Source organism: Bos mutus, chromosome 26 (genome assembly GCF_027580195.1).
Source record: "Bos mutus isolate GX-2022 chromosome 26, NWIPB_WYAK_1.1, whole genome shotgun sequence".
In the NCBI taxonomy this organism is placed as follows: Eukaryota; Metazoa; Chordata; class Mammalia; order Artiodactyla; family Bovidae; genus Bos; species Bos mutus.
The window spans coordinates 17,223,765-17,249,436 of NC_091642.1; the positions used below are offsets into that span (position 1 = coordinate 17,223,765).

A 25,672-nucleotide genomic window follows, 5' to 3' on the forward strand; every position below is an offset into this window, starting at 1 on the left:
CAGCAGCCCTACTTCTAGGCCTAGGGCTATGAAGACCTAGATGCTGAGTTACAAGATGATAATAAATAGCTAGTTTGGAGAAGGTGGTCAAGCAAGGCTGCTCTGAGGAGGTGACCTTCCTTTCCTTCCACCACCTTCCGTGGTAGGGAGTGTTGGGGCAAGGTTTTGTGTTTTTCTCTAAAGCGGAGCTTAGAGACGAGCACTCTAAGGTGGAGAATAAGAAATAACCAGTGATACCGCAGGATGGGAGGAGACGATGACAGAGCTCTTCGTGTGGTTAGCGTAGCATTTCACAAGTGAAGCTGTGGAGAGCTTCACAGGTTTTGTCTTTTACATCAGCCTTGTGAGATGGGTGGGGCCCACGTTATCTTCTCCACGGTACAGAGGCTGGAACGAGCCTGGAGGTTGTGCGACTGCTCAGAGTTCCTGCAGTAGGTGATGGAGGGCAGGCCTGGGCCACTCGGTTGCTGCCCCGGAAGCAGAGCCCACAGGTGTGGCCCCTGGCCTTGCGTTCAGACCCATGCTTCTCAGCTTCAAAGGCTCATACTCTTTGTTTCAAAAGCTCAACAGATGAAAAGTTTCTTTTCTAGGAATAAGACATTTCTTGACAACTTTATCATGTATAACAGATCTTTGCTTTTTTTTTTTCCTTGTGGTCTTCCAAACTTCTGGTTAGAGAAAAAGAAAAAGAAAAAAAAAAAAAGGAAAAAAAAATGTGTCTCAAGTCCATCACTGTTAACTCCCTGTGACAGGGAAGAATAAAAATAATTTAATAGTTCAAAAAATAATAATGCTGAAAGCTGTCTATGAAAGACTGAATGTCAAAGTAAAAAGTGTACATACTTGTAAAAAGAATTTTTAAACATGTTTCTTTTCATTTTTTAAAATTGAAGCGATAGTTTAATCAATAAGCATGTCAGGTTTATTGCTGCAAAAATAAAATATCTGCATATCAGAATCACCTGGGGAGGTTTTTCCTGTGGTCATGTATGGATGTGAGAGTTGGACTGTGAAGAAGGCTGAGCACCGAAGAATTGATGCTTTTGAACTGTGGTGTTGGAGAAGACTCTTGAGAGTCCCTTGGACTGCAAGGAGATCCAACCAGTCCATCCTGAAGGAGATGAGCCCTGGGATTTCTTTGGAAGGAATGATGCTAAAGCTGAAACTCCAGTACTTTGGCCACCTCATGCGAAGAGTTGACTCATTGGAAAAGACTCTGATGCTGGGAGGGACTGGGGGCAGGAGGAGAAGGGGATGACAGAGGATGAGATGGCTGGATGGCGTCATTGACTCGATGGACGTGAGTCTGAGTGAACTCCAGGAGTTGGTGATGGACAGGGAGGCCTGGCGTGCTGTGATTCATGGGGTTGCAAAGAGTCGGATGTGACTGAGCGACTGATCTGATCTGACCCCTGGGTCTCACTCCCAGAGGCTCGGATATCCATCTGGGTGTGGCTTGGGCATCAGGAGTTTGAGAATCTCTCCAGGTGATTCCAGTGTAGCCAGGGTTGGAAAGTATTGTTTAGACCCTCAAAGTCGCTGCCATTAATGAGCACGTTCAGGAGAGCCAGCTGGGCTGGAAGAGCCGAGGTGAGACCCCACCCGTGAATGCTGCATCCTGTTCTTCTTTTATATATATTTGTCTTTATTTATTTGGCTATACTGGGTCTTAGTCATGGCACTCAGGATCTTTGATCTTCACTGTAGCATGAGAACTCCTAGTTGCTGCATGTGGGATCTGGTTCCCTGACCAGGGATGGAACCTGGGTCCCCTGTGGAGTCTCAGTCAGTGGACCATCAGGAAGTGTCTGACATTCTGTTCTTAGATGAGATTTAGGTCATTAACAGTAACAACCACAACAGTAATGGTGTGGTGAAGGTCCTGCACCTTCCCTCTTGCCTGGTGCACTAATAATTTCTGCAAGGTGCCTCCAGCCGGGAGTCCCCAAGTGCTTCTATAACAGTGGCACCTGAGAGACGCCTATTAGACCCACAAATAAGGGCTGTGGATCCCAAGGCATGGCAGCCCTTCATCAACTTGGGAGTGATGCTGGACTCGTGACATTGATTCTCAATCAGTGAAGAATCTTGGAGAAAGGTTTTGTTTGTCCAAGCGTGGCTTTTGATGGGTTGTCTATATTCCTGCAGGGACAGCATAATCACTGTTTCATCTCCCTGGAGTGACTCTGTGTTTCCCCGTCCTTGGGGAAAGGTTTAACAACTGAGTCAACCACAGCGTTTCTTTTGGTGGTTGTGGGTTTGATCTGTGTTCAAGTTCCCCAGACCCTGAGCTGTTCTTTACTTGAGGAAGAAAATCCTGTTTCCACGCTCTCATGGCCTGAGGGGCTTGATCGGGACACTTTGACCACTGTCAATCCAGCAGATGGTGGCCCTGCAGCTTTGGCCAAGGTTGCCCATCCCAAAGCTAAGGGTGTGTTGGCCTGTCCCCACCACCCTGGCGCTGGGAATCACACCTATTGGCTGGGTCCCCTGTGTGCTGCCTGACCTCACCCAACACCCCTCCCCTTGAGACCAGAGGGTCCGTCATGGGATGCTATGAGATCAGAGGTGTATCTGAATGGGGCCTTTAGGGAGAAGGCAGCTGCTTTAAGAGTGTCCTCTGTTTTCTGTCTCTAGCCCTGGAGCAGCTGCTGACAGAGCTGGATGACTTCCTCAGGATTCTTGACCAGGAGAACCTGAGCAGCACAGCCGTGGTGAAGAAGAGTGGCCTGGCCGAGCTTCTCCGCTTATACACCAAGAGCAGCAGTGGGTGTGGTCGGGGCCTTGGTGAAGGGTCCCTGCGGAAACAGGGGGATGGTCGTCTGTGTGTTAAGCTGCCGTGATAACGGCCCCCAGACTGGGTTAAACGACAGGAGCTCATTTTCTCACAGTTCTGGAGGCTAAAACTCTGTGATCAAGGTGTTGGCAGGGTCGCTTCCTTCTGAGGCTGGTCTCCTTGGTGTACGGATGGTCCTCTTCTCCCCGCGTGTTCACACCGTCTTCCTGTGCGTGCACGCCGGTGTCCAAATCTCTCCTGTAACGACACCATTTATATTGGAACAGGGCCCACCCCAGCGCCCTCGTTTAATTTTAATTATCTCTTTAAATATCCTTTCTCCAAATATAGTCACATTCTGAGCTGTTCAGGGTTAGGACTTAATTTATGCATTTTTAGCAGGACACAGCAGATGGTAACGATAGTACAGAAGTGATGGGACGTGTGTGGCAGCCCCACGAACTCTCAACACAGTAGCCCACAGAGAGGTTTCAAACAGTGTTTTCAAAGTATTTTTCCTATTATTGAAAGTAGAGAAGGGAAAATAAACTAGTATTATAATAATAGCTAGTGCTTCGTTGAGTTCTTCCCGCCTGCACATGTGTTAACAAGGCTTCATCTTCAAAACACTCCTGTGAGGTTGGTGCTATTATTACAGATGAGGAGACTGAGGCCTACAAAGTCCAAATAGCTTGTCCAGAGTCATACAGCCCAAAGGAAAACTGGAAAACATTGCTTTAAGACTGTATATCACAGGGCTTTCCTGGTGGCTCAGTGGTAAAGAATCTGCCTGCCAATGCAGGAGATCCGGGTTTGATCCCTGGGTTGGGAAGATCACCTGGAAAAGGGAATGGCAACCCACTCCAGTATTCTTGCCTGAAGAATCCCATGCACAGAGGAGCCTGGTGGGCTACACAGTCCATGGGGTCACAAAAGAGTCAGATATGACTTAGTGACTAAACAACAACAAATCAAAGAACCCTGAGTTAATTATCTTTTCTATCTTTTTAATCAAGCTAGATTCTGTATCCAGTCAAGTACACAAATCTTGAGTAGTCAATTCAGTGAGTTTGGACAACTGTATACACGTGTGTGTGTGCATGTTAAGTCCTCTGTTAAAATTTTTAATAGAGGAGGGCAAATTCAATCTACAGACTGCAAGAGTAGTAAAGAATATTATGAGCAGTACTACTTTATTCTTATCATTTTAATTTTCTCTTCAGTGGTTTTAATTGAGAATGTAGTGTCCGACTCTTTGCGACCCTATGGACTGTAGCCCACCGGGCTCCTCTGTCCATGGAATTCTCCAGGCAAGAATACTGGAGTGGGTTGCCATGCCCTCTTCCAGAGGATATTCCAGACTCAAGGATTGAACCTGTGTCTCTTATATCTCCTGCATTGGCAGGTGGGTTCTTTACCACTAGCGCCACCTGGGAAGCTTATACACCTGTGCACCCAGCACCCAAAATAAGACACAGAACATTGCTGTTGTCTCGGGAGCATTTCTATCTTTCAAGGGCAAGAATTCATCCCCACCCACCCCAGGGCAACCATTGTTCAGATTTTTTCCACCATTGATTAGTGATGCCCTTTCTGGATTTTCATATAAATGAAATTGGATGGTTTGTCCTTCGGGTTGGGTCCCTTTCACTCAGGAGATTCTGCCATGCCATGGGTTGCATCAGTAGTTCCTTTTATTCCTGATTGGTTTTCCATTCTTTGAATATACCGCAACCTGTTTATCCAGTTCATTTGTTGACGGACATTTGGTTTATTCGCAGATTTGGGCTGTTAGGAATAATAAGGCTGCTTTGAACAGTCTTGTACAAATCTTCTTGTAGACATATGGTTTCATTTCTAGCACAATTTTTTTTTTTTTAAAGAAGAGGCTTTTTGTGAAGTCATAACACTTTAGTCAAGTTTATTTTTATGTCGGATGTTTGAGAACTGAAAGTGATATTTTAGGATCGTAAGAGGGCATCAAATCCATCTGCCTCACAGTAGGAGCAGCTCAGATCCATGCCAGGGAGAGAGGCGCACCTGCTCCGGCCATCACAGCCAGGAACTCCTCCCTTACATCCAGCCTGCATCCACTGGGCAGCATTTCAAAGTCCCTTTTCCTTTTCTTTGTTCCCTGTGGAATTAGTTTCTATTGTCTGAACATCAGAAAAGTTATAAAAGCCAAAGCATGTTGTTATATGCCCGGCAGCCTTCTCTTCTGTCGGCATAATGTAGCTCCCTTAGCCTTTCATCAAAGGCATTTTCTTGGAGCCCCTTCATTGCCTTTGAGCTCTGCAGGCCACCCCCTGATTCCCAGGCTCCTCCTGGCTTTGTAGTGAGCGTCTGCTGACCCGCCTTGAGTGCTGATCAGCAGTGCATCAAAGGTGGGACAAACGGATGGGAAATACGTGTTCCAAAGCAGGTGCGTTAGAGAGGAATGAGTCACTCCGCAGAGGGACTCATTGGTGGAACCCTTTAAAGAGCACACTCCCAGTCCATTTAGATGTGCTCCGACTTGAGAATGTCTGATGGTAAAGAACACCTCTGTTGGGAATTGAAAAACACCGCGGTGGTGGCGGCTGACCCCTGGTTTCTGGTTCTCACCGCCCCATCGGAGCCCCTGGTGCAGGGGTCCCTTTCTGGTTTAGTGTGACTTCCTGTAGGTGACCTCTGTTTCATCCTTAATCTTTGTATGTTTGGCTCTTATAAAATTAGGCCCTCCCCACCCTTAGTCTCTGCAGCATGAGGGGCTGCAGGAGCTGCCGACAGCAGGTTAGGGGGCTCCCCAGTGTGAGTCTCCCCCAGAGTGCACCCAGACTACAGATAAACATGCAAAGCCATACTGGGACTTTTGGCTGTCACTTCTGTTCACGTGGTGCTAGTGGTAGAGAATCTGCCAGCAATGCAGGAGACATAAGTGACACAGGTTTGATCCCTGGGTTGAGAAGATCCCGTGGAGAAGGGCATGGCAACCCACGCCAGTATTGTTGCCTGGAGAATCCCATGGGCAGAGGAGCCTGGTGGGCTACAGTCCATAGGGTCACAAAGAGTTGGACACAACTGAAGCGACTTAGCATGCAAACTCTTCTCCAGGTCAGTGCCCACGGGTGAGTAGCCACTACTTATAAGTTTCCCCTTCTGGTTCTCTTAGCATCTTCTCACATGGCAGAGTGGTTACAACAGCAACTGACATTTTTTCCCCCTTTTAAAAAATACTTATTTATCTTTAATTAAAGGGTAATTGCTTTAGAGTATTGTATTAGTTTCTGCCATCCATCAACATGAGTCAGCCGTAGATATACATAGTCTCCTCCCTCTTGAACCTCCCTGCCACCTCCCACCCCATCCCACCCCTCTAGGCTGTCACAGAGCACCCTGAGTCATACAGCAAATTCCCATTTGGTATCTGTTTTACCTGGGGTGGTGTATAAGTTTCCATGCTACTCTGTCAATTCGTTCCACCCTCTCCTTCCTCCACTGTGTCCACAAGTCTGTTCTGTATGTCTGTGTCTCCATGGCCACGTGTGGCAGAGCCCGGCAGAGGCTTGGGCCAGCTGACCTAACCCTGATGCTACCCTCCCCTCTTCATGGTCCAGATTAGTCTGCCCCAGGTTAATTACTGTGCTGCACAGGATAGAATGCACAGCCCCTTAAACTGAAGGCATTCTTTTTTTTTCTCTCAGCTTCCTAGACCTGCCTCACTGTGTGTCTTCCAGAAAATGAACTCAACTTGCCTGGACTCGTAGGTGGAGACAGGCTGATCATTTCAAGATAGCCTGTGATCTCCACTGGCTGAGCTGTTGTTTACTTCCACACCTTTGGGGCAGAGTATGAGTGTGTGTGTGTGTGTCTGTACTTTTCACATCGAATTGTCTGTTCTCGGATCTTTCATGTATAAATAGTATTCAATTTCCTACTCTCTTCTTTTGTCTCAATAGTGAGATCAAGGCATGGATTGAGGTCTGTTTATTGGGATCCTGATATCTTTTCCTGTCCTAAGCCTGAGGGCTCCCCCAATACCCTGCTCAGAAACTCTGGGAACATTTCAGGGGCTGCCCTTGTGATGGGACATGATTTGAACATTTAGTCTATCCAACTGTAAGGGAGAGGGTCTGGGCCCCTTCTCCCTACCCCTCACCACCACCCTCTTCAGACAAAGATTGTTTTCCCTGGATCCGCACACGTGGTCAGAGCGTTGGGAGCTCTCCTTTCCTCCCCCGCCCCGTAGTGTTGTCACGCCCCACATACCTGTGTGACTATCCATCCAGATCTGCCTCCCTCTCCCTCCCGCCTGCCTGCCCCTGCCCCAGTGGGTTCATGAAGTTAGAGACAATGTCTGTTTTGTTCTCTGCTGTGTCCCCAGCACCTCACATGGTGCTGGGGCTCAGTGCACTTCTGAAAATAAATGAGAGCATGATAGAAATTCCCCAACCCCAAGACTGCCTCCCAGACGTGGGACAGCTCATCAGCCTCCCCTTTCCAAGGCCCAGTTCACAGGATTGCAGACGGCCCTGAGAGCCTGTTACTTACTTATTGGATTCTGGGGGATTAGCAACACTGAGATCAATACTTAGTCAAGCAGAGCCTGCAGCGTGTCCAAGGAGGGACACGCGGCCTTGTGACATGGACCAGAGCCAGTTTAAACTGCAGTTTACAAATGGCCATCTTGGGGAGGAATCACCTGCTCAGAATCTCACAGTTAAAACAATAATCAACAATATCTTGCCTTTTTTTTTTTTTGGAAAGGAGTGTGGGCTTAGTCAACAACTTGAAAAAAGAAATGAATGTGAAACGAACGTTAAGCCCTATTTACATTGCTTTGATTCCTTTTGGGACCTTTCTTGGTGTCATCAGAATATTTTCGTGTATTTTGTGGTTTGCCCCTACATTCTGCTCTGTGTTGTTTTTATGTTCAGTATCGCTGCCTGTGCACACTGCCCTGTGTTGACAGTTTGTGTACTTTTTCTTTTCTTTTTTCTTTTCTGAAACATGAGCCTTTAATTTTTGGATATCTTTATAAACAGCAGACATAGCGCTGCTTTGTTATTTTTCACAGGTGGGTAGTGTCCACTGATGAATGAGAAGTGTTCAACTAGTTCAACTAGCCCATTGTTAGTGAACATATACATTTTGTTCTTTAAAAAAAAATTCTTATATAACATGGCAATGAACCCCCTCAAATAAAATTTGTTTTCATACTGGAGTTTATCTTCAAAAACTTGAATATTTTTTGATTCAAAATATTGATTTCTGACAAGGAAAATGATGGGTTAAAGATCAGGAGCAGTTAAATAAATCCTCTAAAATCACTTCCATGATGTTCAGCCCATTTATACACTCTCCAGTAATCCATTTATTTTTAAAGGTGACCAGCTATTACCTATGTTAATGTACTATGGTTTATTCACCATTTTCCTATTATTGAGCCTTTGAGTTATTTGCTATAATTTCAGTTCAGTTCAGTTCAGTCGCTCAGTTGTTTCTGACTCTTTGCGACCCCATGAATCGCAGCACGCCAGGCCTCCCTGTCCATCACCAACTCCCAGAGTTCATTGAGACTCATGTCCATTGAGTCAGTGATGCCATCCAGCCATCTCATCCTCTGTCATCCCCTTCTCCTCCTGCCCCCAATCCTTCCCAGCATCACAGTCTTTTCCAATGAGTCAACTCTTCACATGAGGTGGCCAAAGTACTGGAGTTTCAGCGTTAGCATCATTCCTTCCAAAGAAATCCCAGGGCTGATCTCCTTCAGGATGGACTGGTTGGATCTCCTTGCAGTCCAAGAGACTCTCAAGAGTCTTCTCCAACACTACAGTTCAGAAGCATCGATTCTTCGGTGCTCAGCCTTCTTCACAGACCAACTCTCACATCCATACATGACCACTGGAAAACCCATAATTTAAATGGTCTTTTTTTCTTTTCTTTTTTTTTTTAATTTTATTTTTGTGCTAAGTCTTTGTTGCTATGTGCGGGCTTTCTCTAGTTGTGATGAGCAGGGGCTGCTCTCCAGCTGTGGTGTGTGGGCTTGTCACCGCAGTGGCTTCTCGTTGTGGAGCACGGGCTCTAGGCACACAGACTTCAGTAGTTGGGGTGAATGGGCTTAGGTGCCCCGTGGCATGTGGGCTCTTACCGGACCAGGCATCAAACTGGTGTACCCTGCACTGGCAGGTGGATTCTTAACCACTGGACCACCAGGGAAGTCCTAAGCTGTCATTTAAAATCTTAGTTATAAGGTTACCTTACTCTTTCAGATTGCCTGATATTTGCGTTTTGAACTCTTGAGAACTGCAGTTAGGCAGAAATAGGAAATATGTATGTATGCATGTGAGCTCAGCCGTATCCGGCTCTTTGCAACCCCATGGACTGCAGGCTCCTCTGAACATAGGATTACCCAGGCAAGAATACTGGAGTAGGTTGCCATTTCCTTTCACAGGGGGGTCTTTCCAACCCAGGGATCAAACCCAAGTCTCCTGCATCTCCTGCATCGGCAGGCAGATTCTTTACCACTGAGTCACCTGGGAAGCCCCAGAAATAGGCAGTATTTCATCACAATTGTTTTCCATATTCTGCAGACAAGAAAACCAAGGTACACAGGTTGGGTGTTTTGCTCAGAATTACTATTGACGGCAGAGTTTGGCTGAGGACCACGCCCCACCCCCAACCCCATCTCCTACCTCCCCCTGCAGAGTGCTTCTCCCCATGCCAGGGTCTGGAGAAGGTACAGACGCAGCCCTTTAGTGGAAGTATGCAAGCTGTGGATAACTGCATTTAGACCTCGTAGTTCCATCCTGTTAGCTGCTGCAGCCCTTGGTATAGGGATCACATTGCTGACTGACCCTGGCAGGGCTGGGCACCAGGGTGGCAATCCCACAGCTGAAGGAGGAAGCTCCATCCAGCCGTGTCCTCCTCCAGTTTCTCTGGATTCTCCAGGACTCTGTGGAGGCAGGCCTGCTGGCTGGAGTCCGGGCGGTCTGTGGTGGGGAACTGGCTGAACCGCCTCCTTTGCCAGGGGTGTGGATTGGGCTCCTTGGCTCAGTAGCACCGTCTCCAGCCACTGGAATTTATCAGCCACAAGTTTCTAGGAAATGCAAATTAAGAACTGTAAAGAAATGCAGAAGGATTGCTAAGAGAAGAAAACACTGAGATGAGCCTCCTCTGCAGGCTTCTGAAGAAAGGGCCCTTGGGGCGTTGGGAACTGTCTTAGAAGACGAGCCTTTCTCTGCCCAGATGTGCAGGGGGGACGTGACAACTTGTACAGGAATGTTTCTAGAGAAAGGGAAGGGCTGTGCTGCGGAAGGCAGAGCAGGCAGCTGCTGGTGCTGCAGGCCCGCGTCCCAGCACACTCACCCCTCCAAAAACAGAGCTCAGGGCCGCACAGCAGCACTCCAGCTAGAGGCCTGGAAGCTAAACTTCCAGATCCTCAATGTGACCTATCTTATATAGACTTTGCTCTGATCAGCCCATGCGTGTAATTCAGACTAGGTTGAGAATGACTGATAGGAAATGTTTCACAATTTAAATGAAAGCCTAGGAAAAACCAGAGAAATCTCTGCTTGGTGGAATCTGAGGCAGATCCTTAGGCTATGGGTGCTTTTCCATGTAAGACTTCTATTCCCAAAGCTACCCTTCTGCACCCTCCCTTTCTGTCCTCTCCCCTCTTCCCAGGACAGAAAATTGAGTCAGCAAACTAGGCATTTCTTTTTCTGGAAATCCGTCAACTCTTTCTATAATGGACTCTTCCAATCAACTGAAAATGTTGTATGCTTTTACTGGAATCCAGGCTGATGACGGTGTCTCGAGGGTGGCGGGGGTTGGGGGGGTGTTTCTCTCTAGAAGCCCTTTCCCTTCATGAAATCACCTGGAGCCTCTGTCTTCCGTCCCCCTCCTGCAGGTTCTGATGAGGAATACATTTATATGAACAAGGTGACCGTCCACAAGCAACAGAATGCCGAGTCCCAAGACAAAGGTATGGGATTACTGCCGACAGACGGGCCGGCTCCCGGGAGCGGGGCAGGTTTAAGCCTTGGTCCCACACCACCCCTCCTTCCTTCCAGCCAGCACCACAGACAGGCCTGGGGGGGTTATTTTGGGAAGTCCTATTTTAGTTGATGGTATTCTGGGTTGATGTATTTTGGGGAAGTTTCACCAACCAGGCCACCTCCTTGCCTCTTAAAGGTCTCACATCCCCTTCTTGGGTAAGGCATCTGTCCCTAAACTCTCTCAGCATTTCCCAGCATCACCCCGGAAATAGGAAGTTATAATTCAGATGTTCTAAGAAAGCAGCTGCGTACGGTGCTGATCCCACGGCCCCGGCTTTATGACTTTTGATAGTCTGGGTTTTATGAGTGTGTCGGGGGGGAGATAGGAGTGATGGGGAGGAAGCGATCCTGCCAGCAGTTGCCTTAATATGTGAAGGTTTTGTTCAAAGGTGATCTCTTGGCAGAACATTTTATCTTCCATTGGAAGGACATATCGTCTTCCGTGGTGTCTTACTCTCCTGCTCTGTTCTGCTCTCTGCTTTTCTATGAAAACCCCCAGGACTGGGTCCAGCAGGATCCCAGGGAGGTCCAAGGTTTGCACAGCTGCCTAGGTTGCAGAGCACAGGGGGTTAGAGGCCCCATCTCCCAACTCTCAAGCCTGTAACTCAAATGCAGAGGCTTAGCAAGAGGTGGGAACACAGCACCCCAGAGCATTCAGTCTGGTAAAGCCTTGGCTTCAAGACATCAGCCTGAAAAGCCCCAGGGTCAAATCTGCCTGGGCCTGTCCGGCCCGGCTGAAATGGGCTCAGAAGAGCCTTTGGCGCCTTTTTTCCTAAAAGCGCACAGACGGTTGGTGGTCCAGTTACTCAGTGTGGCTTTCACCTCCTGCCCCACCGCCAAGCATGGACTCAGCAGAGGTCCCCTGCATGAAAGAGCCCATGTGCCTAAGGTGGTCAGCCTGCCTGCCGGGGAAACTGGTGGGGTGGACAGACGTAATCACAGGCTCGGTGCTGAGAGCCGCTCAATATAGTGCCCACAGGCAGCTCCTCCACTGCCAGAGCTCTGTGGCCAGATCATTTTGGATATGGGGCAGGTGGAGGAGAGGGTGAGGAACCTGCCAGAAACCTCAAACTAGTTCCTTCTGAGGAATCTGCCTGGGGCCAATCTACCCTATTCTTGGAGGAAAAACAGCACTGGCTCCAGGGACTGCCTGCCTGGGTAATTAACACCTGCTCAAATAGAACTCAGGGCTCATGTGACCAGACATTCCTGGATAATGAGACTCTGCTGGGAGGCTGGGTGCCCCTCACGGAAACCCTCTCTTGCTTGCTCCCCACAGCCCCCGAGCAGCAGAACCCGCTGACCAACGGTGAGCCCCCCCAGCCCTCCTCGGCCCCTCAGAAGAGTCTCCCAGACCTCCCACCCCCCAAGATGGTAAGTGTGGGTCTGGGACCCCTGATTTCCCTGGTGTGACCCTGTGAATGCCTAGTGGGTCCTCCAGATAGCAGTCCACCAAGCGTCTGGCATTTTTGGAGCATCCACTATATAGGGGGCAGGAGGAGAGGGGGATGACAGAGGATGAGATGGTTGGATGGCATCACCGACTCAATGGACATCAGTCTGAGCAAGCTCCGGGAGATGGTGAAGAACAGGGAAGCCTGGCGTTCTGCAGTCCATGGGGTCGCAAAGAGTCAGACATGACTTAGCAACTGAAAAACGACTGTGTATGGGGCCTGGGGTAAGGCACCGGGAGAGACGGATCAAGCCAGCCTGCCCTATGGGTGATCTCATTTGCTCAGTACAGAGAGGGATGGCAGTGGGAGATGAGGGTCACCGTGTGTCCGAGGTGACCTGCCAGATTCTTTTCCAGCACCCCTGAGCGGGGCCGTGCACAGCTGTGGTCATCAGCTCCGGCCACAGTGATCTTTCAGAAACATAAATCACATCACACCACTTCCTGCCCAAACCCACCAAGAGCTCCTACTGAACTTAGGACAAAATGTCCACACTCCTTCTCATGGCCCCAGGGCTCACCCTGTCTGGCCCAGCTGCGTCTCCAGCCTCACCGCATCTGCTCATCACCGGCCTCCCCTCAGTTCCTGGGTTGTGCCCTGCGGTCAGTCCTGCTGCAGGGACTTTGCACTTCTTGGGCCCTGACTCTTCAAAGTTGCCGCTCCTTAGTCTCAGACAGACTCTCCCTGGCCTGCCCACAGGTGAGACATCCCGCCTCGGTGCCTGCCCCCATTACTGCCTGCCTTACCACCTAGTTACCCGCTCCGTGTTGATTATTTGCCTCCCAGAGGAGATGTAAGCTCCCTGAGGCAGGGGCCATGTCTCATCTGCTGCTTCATGTCCTGTGTCTGCACACAGTAGGCCACATGTGTATTTGTTCATGGATGGATGAATGGAGTTTCGGACTCCTCCAGACCTGGGTTCAGATCCCCGCTCTAGCTCTGCCAGTACTAAGCTCCTTGACCTTAAGCAAGTTATTTAAGGCCTCTGGCCCTTGGTTTCTTGGTGTTTAAATGAAAGGCATGTGAACATCTCTCAACTAAGATCTCTATTCTTTGGCCTGGCAGACCACGTTGGTATTCAGCAAGGTGAGCAGAAGTATTTACACTTTATGGGAGAGGAACTAGGAGTCAGGAGGCTTACAATGTCCTGGTGTTGCACAACCTCGAGGTGGCAGGACATGAACCCAAGTTCTTTCCACTCCAGGATCTGGTTGGGGCAGCTTCCTGGGAAAGGTGTGAGCTGGGAAGGATTTCTCAGAACATGGAACTCCACGGTGACTGAGCTCACACCGAGCCATCCATCACTGGGTCTGTGGGCTCAGGTCACCACTGAGGGGGTCCTGACGCCAGACTGGCCCCCTTCATTCATGCCTTCCTGGAAGTAGCGTGGTTCTCCCTGCTGCCCTCCCAGCTGGCGGGGCAGGTCAGGAGTGCCTGGGCAGCATCCCACATCTGGGTGACAGCTGATGGGGACCCTTCATCCCAGGCCGAGGGAGACCTGATGGACTGAGCCTCGGTCCTGGACATGTGCCAATGATGCGAGTGACTGCTGGGCTCTGAGCCACTGCCCGCCTGGCACACCCAAACATGGTCCTCCCATCACCTGCCAAGAAACAGAGGCTCCGAGAGTGAAAACAACTGGCCGAGGAGGTAGCAGGGCCAGGATCTGTAAGGAGGGTCTTGGTTTCCGGGCCACTCTGCAGCCTCCTGGACTCCACTCAGCTTGTCTTCTCAGTCAAGTAGAGGCACAAGTTGTGTCTCTTCCAGCTGTGGTCCCCCCTCGTTGTGACCCTGGGACTTGGGAAGGGGGCACAGCCCCTCAGCTTCCATGCAGTTGCTGCTGGTTTTAAGCAGGTGGGAGGTGCCGTGGTTTTCGGGTGCACCCTAAGTTCTGCAGGCTTACCTGATAGCTCAGTTGGTAAAGAATCTGCCTGCAGTGCAGGAGACCCTGGTTCAATTCCTGGGTCGGGAAGATCTGCTGGAGAAGGGACAGACTACCCACTCCAGTATTCTCGGGCTTCCCTTGTGGCTCAGCTGGTAAAGAATTCGCTTGTAATGTGGGAGACTTGAGTTTGATCCCTGGGTTGGGAAGATCCTCTGGAGAAGGGAAAGGCTATCCATTCCAGTATTCTGGCCTGGAAAATTCCACGGATTGTATAGTCCATGGGGTCGCAAAGAATCGGACACGACTGAGCAGCTTTCACTTTCACTTAATAAGCTCTGCTCGCTGGATGTGGGGAGGAGAGGTGGCTGCTCTGAGCCAGGGCTGGAACTTTCGTAGCCTGAGTTCATGTATGATTCTGACCAGGGTACCTTTGGCCTCTGTACAATGGAGGTGCTGCTGCTGGCCCCACGTGGGGCAGCTGCCGATGGACCCGCACTGGACAGAAGGGGTGTGCATGGGGCGGGACCTTCCAGGCACTGACTCCCTCTGGAAGCCTGTGTTTGAGGACCATGGTGCTGGACTGGGTGCCCGGGGTCTGGGGCTGGGTTGTGGCTATACACTGATCAGGTCACAGAGTCCCACAGCCCGGGACTCTGGCTGGCTTTTCCTACTCCCTTGCCAGTCTCCTGTGACCTGGGCACAGAGGCCCTAAGGGCTCAAGAGTGTGAGATGCAGGACCATCAAGCAAGGCCAGGGCAGAGGCTGGCCCCTGGTGAGCAGTCTGCAGGCCGTCGGGGCCAGGAGAGGCTAGAGAGGAACCTGGTGCTGGAGCGGGGAGGATCCCACCACCTGAGAGTCCCACAGTCCTGGAGCGGCCTTTCAGATGCACGGTGACACTTCCTGTGGACACGGTCCAGGCCCTGGGGTGACTTCCAGCAGAGCCAGTAACCTTGACAGTCTCCTTGTGGAATTTCTCTGCCAAGAAGGACCTTTCCTGGGTCCCTCCGAGTCCCGTCTCCATCACCCATCTCCACCCCAGGAGCCTTCCAGGTGTGGAGTGAGGGAGGAGGGGGCGGAACCCGGGGTCCTCCCCACGCCGCCTGCACGCACCTGCCTGCTCCCCTCCAGCCTCCGCTCTGGTCCAGTCGGGCTGAAGACTTCATCCAACGCCCCCAGAGAAGTGCCGTCAGGGCGGAGCTGGGAACAGCTGTGTCTGCTGGCTCTCACAAGGAGGAGGAGAAACAGAGCAGCAAGTAGTCTGGGAGGAAGGAGAGAGCGTGGCCGCCGGAGCCTGCGTGACCCTGGAATAGCTCTTCATCAGCCAGAGAAAGCTATGTCTCTTCCCGCCCCAACCCTGGAGCTTCAGGGCACTGCCATGGTTTTCCTGCCTGGATGCCCAGTCCCGGGGCTCACCGGTGGCTGTGGCAGAAGCTGGGTGTCTGCCTGGGGTCCTCAGTGCTCAGGGCTGGCCAGGAGCATGGCCTCCGTCCCAGGCTCAGCCCGTCCAGTACTGGAGAGGGCAGCCAGGGGTCTGGGTGTGGCCAGTGACTCAGGCAGCCTTGGCACGTCCAGGCCGCAGTTGGCCCAGCCAGGTGCTGTGGTTGCTGTAGAAGAAACAGATGTTTGCTGGCACCATTCCGCTCCTGGCCAGCGCGGCCGTCTCCACCCGTCCCCGCTGAGGCCTGCACACGCGTCGGTGCTGGGCTTCTGTGAGGGGAGCAGCTGACGCCACCGACGGCGTCGCCGTGGTCGGTCTGGGAAGCCAGGACTGCGTCCGCTCGCCCCCACCCCGAACCTGCCACAGTGCACCCTGGGGCTGGTTGTTCAGAACTGCAAGAACGCCTCAAGTCACCTGGGGCCGCCCCTCACCTCCAGCTCTGTGTCTCATCCAAATCAGAACTGCTGAAGTACGTGCCTGCTCAGTCACTCGGTTGTGTCTGACTCTGTGCGACCCCATGGACCCCACCAGGTTCCTCTGCCATTGGATTCTCCAGGCAAGAATACTAGAGTGGGTTGCCTTTCCTCTCTCCTGGAATCTTCCTGACCCAGGGATCAAACCCAGGTCTTCTGTGTTGCAGGCAGATTCTTTACCCACCAAGCCATGTGGGAAGCCAAGCCCATGACCAAATCCTGCACCACCTGCTTTGGTAAATAACATTTTGTTGGAATTCAGCCAAGCTTATTCATCTGTGTATTATTTATGGGTTCCTCTGCACTACAATGGAGAAGGAAATGGCAGCCCACTCCGGTATCCTTGCCTGGGAAATCCCATGTTCGATTCCTGGGTTGGGAAGATCCCCTGGAGAAGGAAGTGGCAATCCACTCCAGTATTCTTGCCTGGAGAATTCCATGGACAGAGGAGCCCAGCGGGCTACAGTCCATGGGGCTGCAAAGAGTCGGACACAACTGAGCGACTTTCATTTCACTTCACTGCACTCCAGTAGCAGGGTTGCATAGCCCCAGTGGCCTGTGAATCCCTCTTTCTCTCTTTATAGGAAACGTTTGCCAACCTCTGGCACATCACCCTGAGCGGGGTGGCTTTCTTCCCTGGCCCTTCCTGTGAACCGTGAGAACATTATTTCAGGTTCCCAAGTCACATCTCCTTGGCATCCTCATTGAATGTGCACCATCGATGTCGTCATGATGATGATTAAAATAATTTTCCTTTATTCTTAATTCCTGGCATTTAGGATCTCTTGCTCCTTCAACCTCTGATAATAGACTGTTGGGTCTGTGTAATTATGTGACGCTCTTCTGAATTGTTGGAATCGTTTTATCCTTAAACTTGACCTGGGCTCTTATCTTTGGCCCTGGCAACCCTGGGGACAGAGGCTGTCCTGTTCTTTAAGGAGGGAAAGCGTAGTATAAGCCAGGTCATGCTCAAATACCTCCTCAGTATCCTCCCAGACAGCCCGTGGTCTTCCTCCACCAAACACGCACACGTGCAGCTTTTCTCCCTTTGACATTATTGTATTTTATTCTGAAGCTTAGTGAAAACTAGTATCTGTTACTTAATAATGCTGAGTGCAGTTTAATCCTTACAATGACACCATGTGATGGTTATTTCTACCCTCCCCATTTTGAGCAGAGGATCTGAGGCCCAGAGAGGTCAAGTCAGTTGCCCAAAGTCACACAGCTCAGATGTGCCAGCCCTGGAGGTCAGACTCCTGCCTCCGCCCTATATGCCTCTCTGTATCGATCCATTTATAGATGATTTTGTACAGTGAAAGGTTTGGGAGACCCTCAAGAAACACCCCCTGGTGCTCCACTCCTGGACAAGAGGGCAGGTCCCCTGTGGAGATAACGACCATCAGGAGCTCCTGCTGGATGGCTTGCCCCCCTCCTTCTGTCCTGTTCTAATCGTGGGTATCCAGACCAGAGCTGGATCTTGGGTGCTCAGAACTTCTCTCCAGATGGGACCCACCTTCTTACCACGAGAAGGGTCCCCACACTCCCTCAAGGGGAGAAGGGCTTCTTGGAGGATGAAGCTGGAGGCCTGGCCTCCTCAGGAACCCTGAGCCTCAGCACCCATCTGCAGAAACCTTGGCAGGGCCCAGGGAAGGGGAAACGCTTTCCCCTCCTGACCCCAGGAAGTCGGCTCTCAGAGAACCACAGCTGGCTTTCACAGTCCGCCCTTCCTCTGGCTGACCAAGGGGCCGGGAATGCCCGGAGCAGCAAAGGTGAAGGGTCAGCCACGAGCAGCTACCACTGTGTGCACGACCCCCGCCCCAGGGAGGAGCCCACCCCGCTTGCCCCACAGCCGCACCTGCCAGCCCTGAATGCAGCTGGGCTGCCTAGGAAATGAGCCGAGTCTTCCGTTCCTTCCTGCGTGCTGTGTGGTGCACCTGCTGGGGCTGAAAGCTGTTCAGAGCCTGCCTCTGGGACTTCTGTTGGCTCTCTTGGTATCGGGCCAGATGGCGTTAGAAAAATGTGTGGGAGCCAGGTGGTGACCTGGCCTCTGCCGGCCCTCTTCATGTGGACGTGTCTCAGCTTGTCGGACAGCACTCCTGTGACCTGGCCAATGCAGGCGCCTGGGCTGGGAGGCCCCAGACAATGGTGGCAAGAGCCTCCTCGTATTTGATGTGGCTTCCTTGGTGGCTCAGACGGTAAAAAATCTGCCTGCAACGAGGGAGACCCAGGTTCGATCCCTGGGTCAGGAAGATCCCCTGGAGTAGGAGATGGCAGCCCACTCCAGTATTCTTACCTGGAGAATCCCATGGACAGAGGAGCCTCGCAGGCTGCAGTCCATGGGGTCGCAAAGAGTCAGAAATGACTGAAGTGACCTTAGCACACCAGCCCTATGGAAACTCAATCACACTTGTCTCCTTGAATCCTCAAGACAGGCTCTTGTTTTATGGAGAGGGTAAGTGAGGCACAGAGAGGCTGTCACATATTCACGGTTAAGGCTATGGACTCCTAAAGCCTGAATTCAAACCCAGTTAGTTTCACTCTAGAGGCCATATAGATAGCTCCACTAGCCAAACCACAGAAAAATTGGCTCTGGGAGCCTGGTTTGGGGGCAGCAACTGCAGGAGCATCACTCTACCCCAGAGGAACCTGGGATCAGATGCCCTCGCGGCCCTTGCTGAGTATTGTCCCACTGGGACTCAAGGCCATGCTGACTGTTCTCCCACTATTGCTGGGGCCAGGGCTGGAGAAGTTCTGTGTCATAGGTCCCCCAAAGAAGCTCGTTTTCCAAGGCAAAGATTTCTAGATTCTCCGTACCCTGACTGCCTGGCCCTCTTCTGGGTAGGACAGCGAATCCCCAACAGCCCATGGGTTCCCCATGTGGAATGCCCAGCGCAAGGACCTCTGAAAACCAGGAGTGGGAATGCACTCCAGCTTTTGCCATGTCTGTTCTCAACTCATCAAGGTTCCCTTGGCCCTCTGTAGGGACTTTGTGATTCAGATAGACATTGGAGACCCATGTGGATGGATGCTTACACGTTGATGAACTGTATGTACTAATATTCACACCACAATCTACTTTTTTTTTTTAATTAATTTTTTTTGTTATTCTTGGCTGTGCTGGGCCTTCGTTGCTGCAGGCAGGCTTTCTCTAGCTGTGGCGAGTGGGGACTACTTTCTAGCTGTGGAGCAGAAACTTCTCGTTGTGGTGGCCTCTCATTGCAGAACATGGGCTCTGCAATGCGGGCTCGGTCGTTGTGGCGCACAGGCTTAGTTGCTCTGTGGCATGTGGAATCTTCCTGGCCCAGGGATCGAACCTGTGTTCCCTGCATTGGCAGGCAGATTCTTAGCCACTGGACCACCAGAGAAGTCTTGCCTGTCTTTTTCTCGCCTGCTATTGCTTATGTTACCTTCGTAGTCCGGTGCCCATCTTACAGATGGGATAATGGAAGGACAGAGAACAGTTTCACCCTCTGTGCTCCACAGTCGCATGTGTTTTTGTTTCTTTTTTATCCTACTCCAATTATGCTCATTCACCCTCATGTCATGTAAGAAGTTCAGGGTTGTCTTATCCTCTGAGCATCCTTCCTTGGTCCTAAATGTTCCTCATACCCTCCAGGCTCCCGTGGAGATTTGACCTTGTCTATCAGGAGCCGTGGGCTTCCCTGATAGCTCAGTTGGTAAAGAATCCGCCTGCAGTGCAGGAGACCCCAGGTTGATTCCTGGGTCAGGAAGATCCCCTGGAGAAGGGAAAGGCTACCCACTCCAGTATTCTTAGGCTTCCCCTGTGGCTCAGCTGGTAAGGAATCCACCTGCAATGCAGGAGACCTGGGTTCAATCCCTGAGTTGGGATAATCCTCTGGAGAAAGGAAAGACTACCCATTCCGATATTCTGGCCTGGAGATTCTGTGGACTATATATATAATCTATGGGTCGCAGAGTCGGACGTGACTGAGTGACTTTCAGTCATTATCAGGAGCTGTGAGCATTCATTGCCTAGTTAAGTGTTTCTCAGGACTGACTCCCAACCGTCTGGTTGCATCTCTCAGCTAGTCTGCAGGAACCATCCAATATCTGCTGAGCCAATGTTTTAACTTATTATTGGAGACATTTGGGGGTTAGAAGCCTGGTGCTCTTCCCCTGCGTGCCCCTGATGAGCTCTGGTCTTTGTAGAAAGTATATTCTATGTAGAAGCCATCATAGCTACCATGACAGCCTGATGCCACCTGGACCTGTAAGTGCATTACACCACTTGTACAACTATACTGTGTGTGCGGTGGCCGTCAGAGCCTTATTTTGCAGGGGAGAACTCTGAGGTTTGGTGAGGTTACACGACACACCCACAGCCCTTCAGCTGATGCAAACCAAACACTGTGGACAGGGCAGCTGACGGGGGTCGCTGTAATCTGTTTTCCCTCCCGACTTGCTTGACGTCCAAGCTGGGCATTTTTTTCTCCTGGTTCCCTCTCCTTTCCACCCAAAGGTTTAATTCTGAGTTGTTCCCAGTGTGTCGTATCTGAAAATGTTTATTTATTCATACCACAGATTCCAGAACGTAAACAGCTCTCTGTCCCGAAGATCGAGTCTCCAGAGGGTTACTATGAAGAGGCTGAGCCGTATGACACATCCCTCAATGGTACATCCTGGGGACAGGGCTGGGAGGGGGCTGACCACTTCCTGCACAGATGCCGGTGCCAACTCCCCTCATGGTGACCGGCACGCTCACCCTGGCTGGAAACACAGTGGGGCCTGGGATGCTCCTCCCAGAGAGCATGGCCCAAGTCAAGAGCTGGCCACAGAGCATTTGACCAGTGGTCTGATGGCGAGCTGAGACCTACAGCAGACCCAGCCCACCTGCAGGGCAGGGCTTAGGATGGTCCCCAGTGGGCTGGGTTTACTGTGTCTGATGCTTTCTGTGGTCCTGCCTGGATGTTGCGGATTCAGTACAGAGATGTGACAGAGGAGAGGTGTGCTGGCCGAGTGGCACAAGGCCCCGGAAGCCATGGAAATGTGGTCAGGCTGAGGCAGAGCCCACTTTTCAAGGTCCTTTCACTGGACTGATAGTCCCTGGGCTCCCACCGTGAACTCAGTATGCTTCCAGGAGTGGGAACTCAGCACGACTCAGCAGTCACAGCACTTAGATTCTGGGAGAGAAGACAGGCAGCATAGAGACGTGGGATGTGTCAGGTGGTGATAACTTGTTAGGACCCAAAGTGGCGGCAAGGGCTGAGTTGGGGCAGGAGAGGGATGTTATTCTAACTTAGGGAGGGCCTCTCTGAGCAGATCTTAAAGAAGTGGCAAGTGGGTGGGGTTGGTACCTGCAGGAGGAACAGAGTGCACAGCACATGCAAAGGCCCTGAGGCGGGAGGGCCCTCGGCACGTTTGGAGGCCAGCGTGGCAGGAGCAGGTAGGGTCGGATGAGATGGATAGGAGATGTGGACACGGAAGGCAGCTGTAGACCCTGGTAAAGACCTTAGCTTTTCTCTGAATAGACTTTTCTCTAGCCTTTAGAGGGTTACTTCGTGGCAGACCTAATATAGGTATTAAAAAGACCGTCTTTGCTCTGGGGGCATGGCTCACGCTGGCGTGCTCTTGTCCTCGGCCAGTGGTTCTCAGCCTGATGAGGCTGGATCAGAAATGCTCTTGTTGTGGGGGTTCTATAACACAGAAACACCTGAAGGTCCTGGGAGAGATGGTTGTGACCCTACTCTCTGGGGTAGCTAGATTCTGGTCCCCTCGCTCTCTCCCTTTCTTACCTCCTCCTCTTCCCTTTTTTTGTAAGTGAAAGGTCTCTGAAAGCATAAGGCAATTTGCAGATATGGGAAGTCAATGTCCCTGATGTGGGGAATGAACTTGGCCTAAAGGGGCCTTGTTGGTGTTGGGGATGAGATGGGACAAGTCCCCTGGAGCACATGGGATCCTTGTCCTCTTTTTTCATGCCTCACCTACTGTCTGCCGTCCCAGGAACTGTGTGGGAGGCGAGGGACTCTCGGGACTCATGGAATTTTATTCTAAGAGACTGGCTTTGTGGGCAGACGTCACTTAGCTTGTGAGGTGTTGCCAAGTCACCGCTGGACTGTGATTTCAGACCGGAGCTGTGGGCGCAGCAGGGCTGTCTGGGTGCGTCTGGAAGGTGGGAGCCCTGACTCACCCCGGTGAGCACCTCCATGCCTCTGAAGCCCGTCTCTCTGGGGTGTGGCCCCTGCCAGCCAGGGCCTGCCTCCCAGACGCTCCCAGGGGCCTGTCTGTGGGGCAGACTTCATCTCGACACAAACAAGTGGTCAGAAGGATCTCGGTGTTTGTCTCTCAACTGGAAATTCGTATTGGTTTTATCCAGGACTAGGAGGAGAGGGGGGTCATCCCAAGGTCAGCAAGTAGGGGCGGTGGGAAGATGCCCAGTTGCCTTTTCTCTCCTGCCAGCACAATGACCGAGGATGACCTGGGGGACCTTCCCCTGCATTAAAAGCTGGGCTGTCCTTGTTTCCAGCCTGTCGTCCACCACACCTGTTTGACCCCTGGTCACAACAAGAGGAGCAACCGCTGGACTCCAGCTCCTTGCTCTAGTTCTTGGCCATCAGCAATTTTGCTGACTTCCTGCAGAAGACCAGGGGCTGGCTTCCTGGGCTGCTTTATCAGCACTGTCCCCTCGCGCCTCCCGTGGGCCAGGTGGCTCTCTCTGAACCCAAGTGTAGTAAGTGGCCTGCTGTGAGTATAGCTCCTGCACGGATGATGCCTCCTGCCGGGGTAATGGCAGCTGCTGTAACAAACAGCACCCCCTGGCAGTTTATAGTAGCCCAGTGCAAATCTGATTCTCACTCTTGGAACAGTTCAGCGTGGGCATTACTGGTCAGCAGGCTCCTTCCAGCGTCGGCTTGGCCACCCTCTGAGGCCACAGAAGCCTCTGCAAAGAGGGTGGAGGACCTCTGTGTGCTTCTTAAAGGCACCAGCCAGAAGGACACCCAGGGCTTCTCTCCACATTCCGTTGGTGACAGGCAATGACGTCTCTGGATGGGAAGGAGCTGGGAAATGATGTCCTTGGTCAGGCTGGGGCCTTGCCCGATGAGCCCACACCTCTGATGGGAACACGCTCACTTCTGATGGACGGGCAGCCACGTCGCCACATCTCTTTGTGTCTCTGCCTCTGTTCCTGCCCCTCTCTTCATCTTCTCTCTCTTCCTCTTGTCTCTTTCTGTGCTTCCGGAAATGCCACAGGCCATCCCGGCAGATATCCCCCTTGTGGAGTCCCCAGATGGGTACAGGTGCCTGAAGGAGTCGTTTACGCCACCATCACCTTGGGTACTGCTCGTCCCAGAGGGGGAATGCCAGTGATCCCCATGCCTGCTGCCTGGCTCGCGGAGGCGGGGTGCATGCCCGAGGGTGGCCGCCACCCGCTTCCTGTCCTCGTGTGCAGGTCCTGCATGAGGCTGCCCTGTGTCACCCCTCTGCAGACCCCTGCCTGTGGCATCTGGAATGATGAGGACGCAGGGCACGGCAGGGCCGTGCCGGCCTCTGTTCCTGAGGACGTGCCACAGTACGCGGTGGCTGCGGTGCCCACCAGGGGCAGCCAAAAGGGGGCTGAAATTATCTGAGCATCCTGCCTTTCCCTCCTGCTTATCCTGCGACCTCTGGCAGCCAGGTGTCTGTTTAACAATATCCTTCACTTATGGTGGTGCCATGATCGCTCTTAGGGATAAATAAAATGGTCAATACATTTGCCCTAAAATTTCCTCTGAGCCATTCCAGGTATCATCCCATTCCCCCCTGGGAATGGGCAGACATTAGAATTCTCCATGGAACAGGTGGGGCAACCCCAGGAGCACAAAACAGCTGGGGGCGGGGAAGAGGGTGGGGTCTGGCCAGCTTCTTCACACTATATACTCTAGCCCCACCCACTAACCCACTGAAAGAGACACCCCAACGGCTGCATCTTTCTTCTCCCATTTATTGTGCAGCTAATGCAGTGCTGACAAGGGGGACTTTTTTTTTGTACAGAATCACCCCACCACCAGATCGAATCATTGAATTCTCCGTGTGGCCTTTGCGTAGATGATTGGAACTGTGCTTTCTCACTTGCCATCTTAAGGAGTTTCTCAAGTTGCAGACTAGCTTGCAAGAGCTTTCACTAATTACGGTTGCATGGTCCCCTGGATGAAATCACGCTTTCTCCAGCCTCCTTCTGCTGACTGTTCAGAAGTACTTGCATGAATATCTTAATGCATGTAACCTCTCCCTGCCCGCCTTCCTTCCTTTTTAAAAAGGTAGTTTCCTTGGTTAAACTCCCAAGACTGGGATTATTGGGTCAGAGGGGATGGATGTTTTTATGGCTTTCGAAAAAACAGGCTGATGGGTTGTTTCCTGAGAGGCTGGTGTTAATTTATGTCGCCACCAGCCGTACAAGAGGTCAGGGTCCCCTACCAGGTGGCACCACTGTTTTCAGTCTGTGTATTTAATAGGTGTAAAATTGTGAATACTGTGACTTTTTTGTTGTCAGGAAGGGGAGCAGTATCACACTGCTTTTAAAGAAAACTGATATTAAAGTAGTCAAAGTGTTATTTTTAGAAATATTAAAGCAAAATAAAGCACATTTTTATTGGCCTTGTAGCTAGAATAACTGTGGCCGTGGCCTCGTTCCATTTTCCTATATTTCTAGTTCAAAGGTGGTTCTGTTTTCTTAGTATGCAGGAACCTAGCTATGCAGGGTGTACCAGAAGCTTCTGGAGAAGAGAAGACAGGGGACCCATGAGCTGTCTCTTTCCCGATGGGTAATGTGGAGATGAAAGAGAGGTTCCGTTCACTCTGACTTGAGGGGACAGAACATGTCTATGGAAGTCATAGGGGAGTAGATACGACTTTCTGTTAGAGCTGCCCAGCAAGGAAGCAATTGTCCAGCAACCAGGGGTAGTGAGCTCCCTGCCCATGGGGGAATTCAAGCAGAGGCCAGAGCAGGGCTATGATAAGCAGGATTATGATAAGCAGAATTCCTGAGCTGAGCCAGAGGTTGCTGGACCTGAATCCTGAGGTTCTCTTTTTTCCATGTCTTGCATTTTGGCGTTTGATTGATATTTTTTTCTGCACCTAGTTTCTGTTGGCCTTGAAGAGGGCAGTGAGGCCCAGAAGAGCAATTCTGGCAAAGTGGTGGGGGCAGAAACTGAGGCACGTGGGGTGGGTACAGGATTGGGTGAGATGTGGTGAATTGGGGGGTTCTTTTAAAGAGAATAAAACCGTAAGTGTGGCTCATTGCCAGGAAGGAAGGGTATCAGGTGGAGGTGAGCAGGAGGAGCGGGGTTCATGCTGGGAGGTCTTCTGTGGGGAGAGAGAACAGTCTGTGGAGGATAAGAGTGGATTCTCCAGGAGGGCTGTGTCTGTGACCTTAGGAGGGGGAGGGTGGCCGGGAAGGTCCACTCCTGCTGTGGGTTACTGCACTTTTGCTTCTCGCTGCCCCCAGGACAGGACAGGGACAGAACAGGCCTGGCGGGGGAGTTGGGGGGCGACCGCTGGAGGCTTGCCCACCTCTGGGCTCAGATGGCAACCCTCTCTTCCTGGGGCCTTAGAATGATAGAGCATCACCCACGCATACACACCAGAAGAACCAAGAAAGAGTCCACCCACC

At 51.5% G+C, this 25,672-nt stretch overlaps 1 protein-coding gene and 1 long non-coding RNA gene across 4 annotated transcripts in view; one reads left to right on the forward strand and one right to left on the reverse strand.

Annotated features, from left to right (window-relative positions):
- The window catches only part of AFAP1L2 (actin filament associated protein 1 like 2), a 141,971-nt gene that overhangs the window by 97,398 nt on the left and 18,901 nt on the right, over positions 1 to 25,672 (forward strand). For all 3 annotated transcript variants that reach the window (XM_070364043.1, XM_070364041.1, XM_070364042.1), the window contains 4 exons: positions 2,638 to 2,766; positions 10,668 to 10,742; positions 12,095 to 12,189; positions 20,608 to 20,698. In XM_070364043.1, the coding sequence (XP_070220144.1) occupies positions 10,691 to 10,742; positions 12,095 to 12,189; positions 20,608 to 20,698 (238 nt within the window). In that variant the 5' untranslated portion in view covers positions 2,638 to 2,766; positions 10,668 to 10,690. The remainder of the gene's footprint in view (positions 1 to 2,637; positions 2,767 to 10,667; positions 10,743 to 12,094; positions 12,190 to 20,607; positions 20,699 to 25,672) is intronic.
- LOC138985855 (uncharacterized) lies at positions 9,609 to 18,057 on the reverse strand. Its single transcript, XR_011462821.1, has 3 exons — positions 17,921 to 18,057; positions 15,568 to 15,758; positions 9,609 to 9,854 (listed from the first exon to the last, which is right to left on the reverse strand). It is a non-coding gene; the product is annotated as an uncharacterized lncRNA (long non-coding RNA).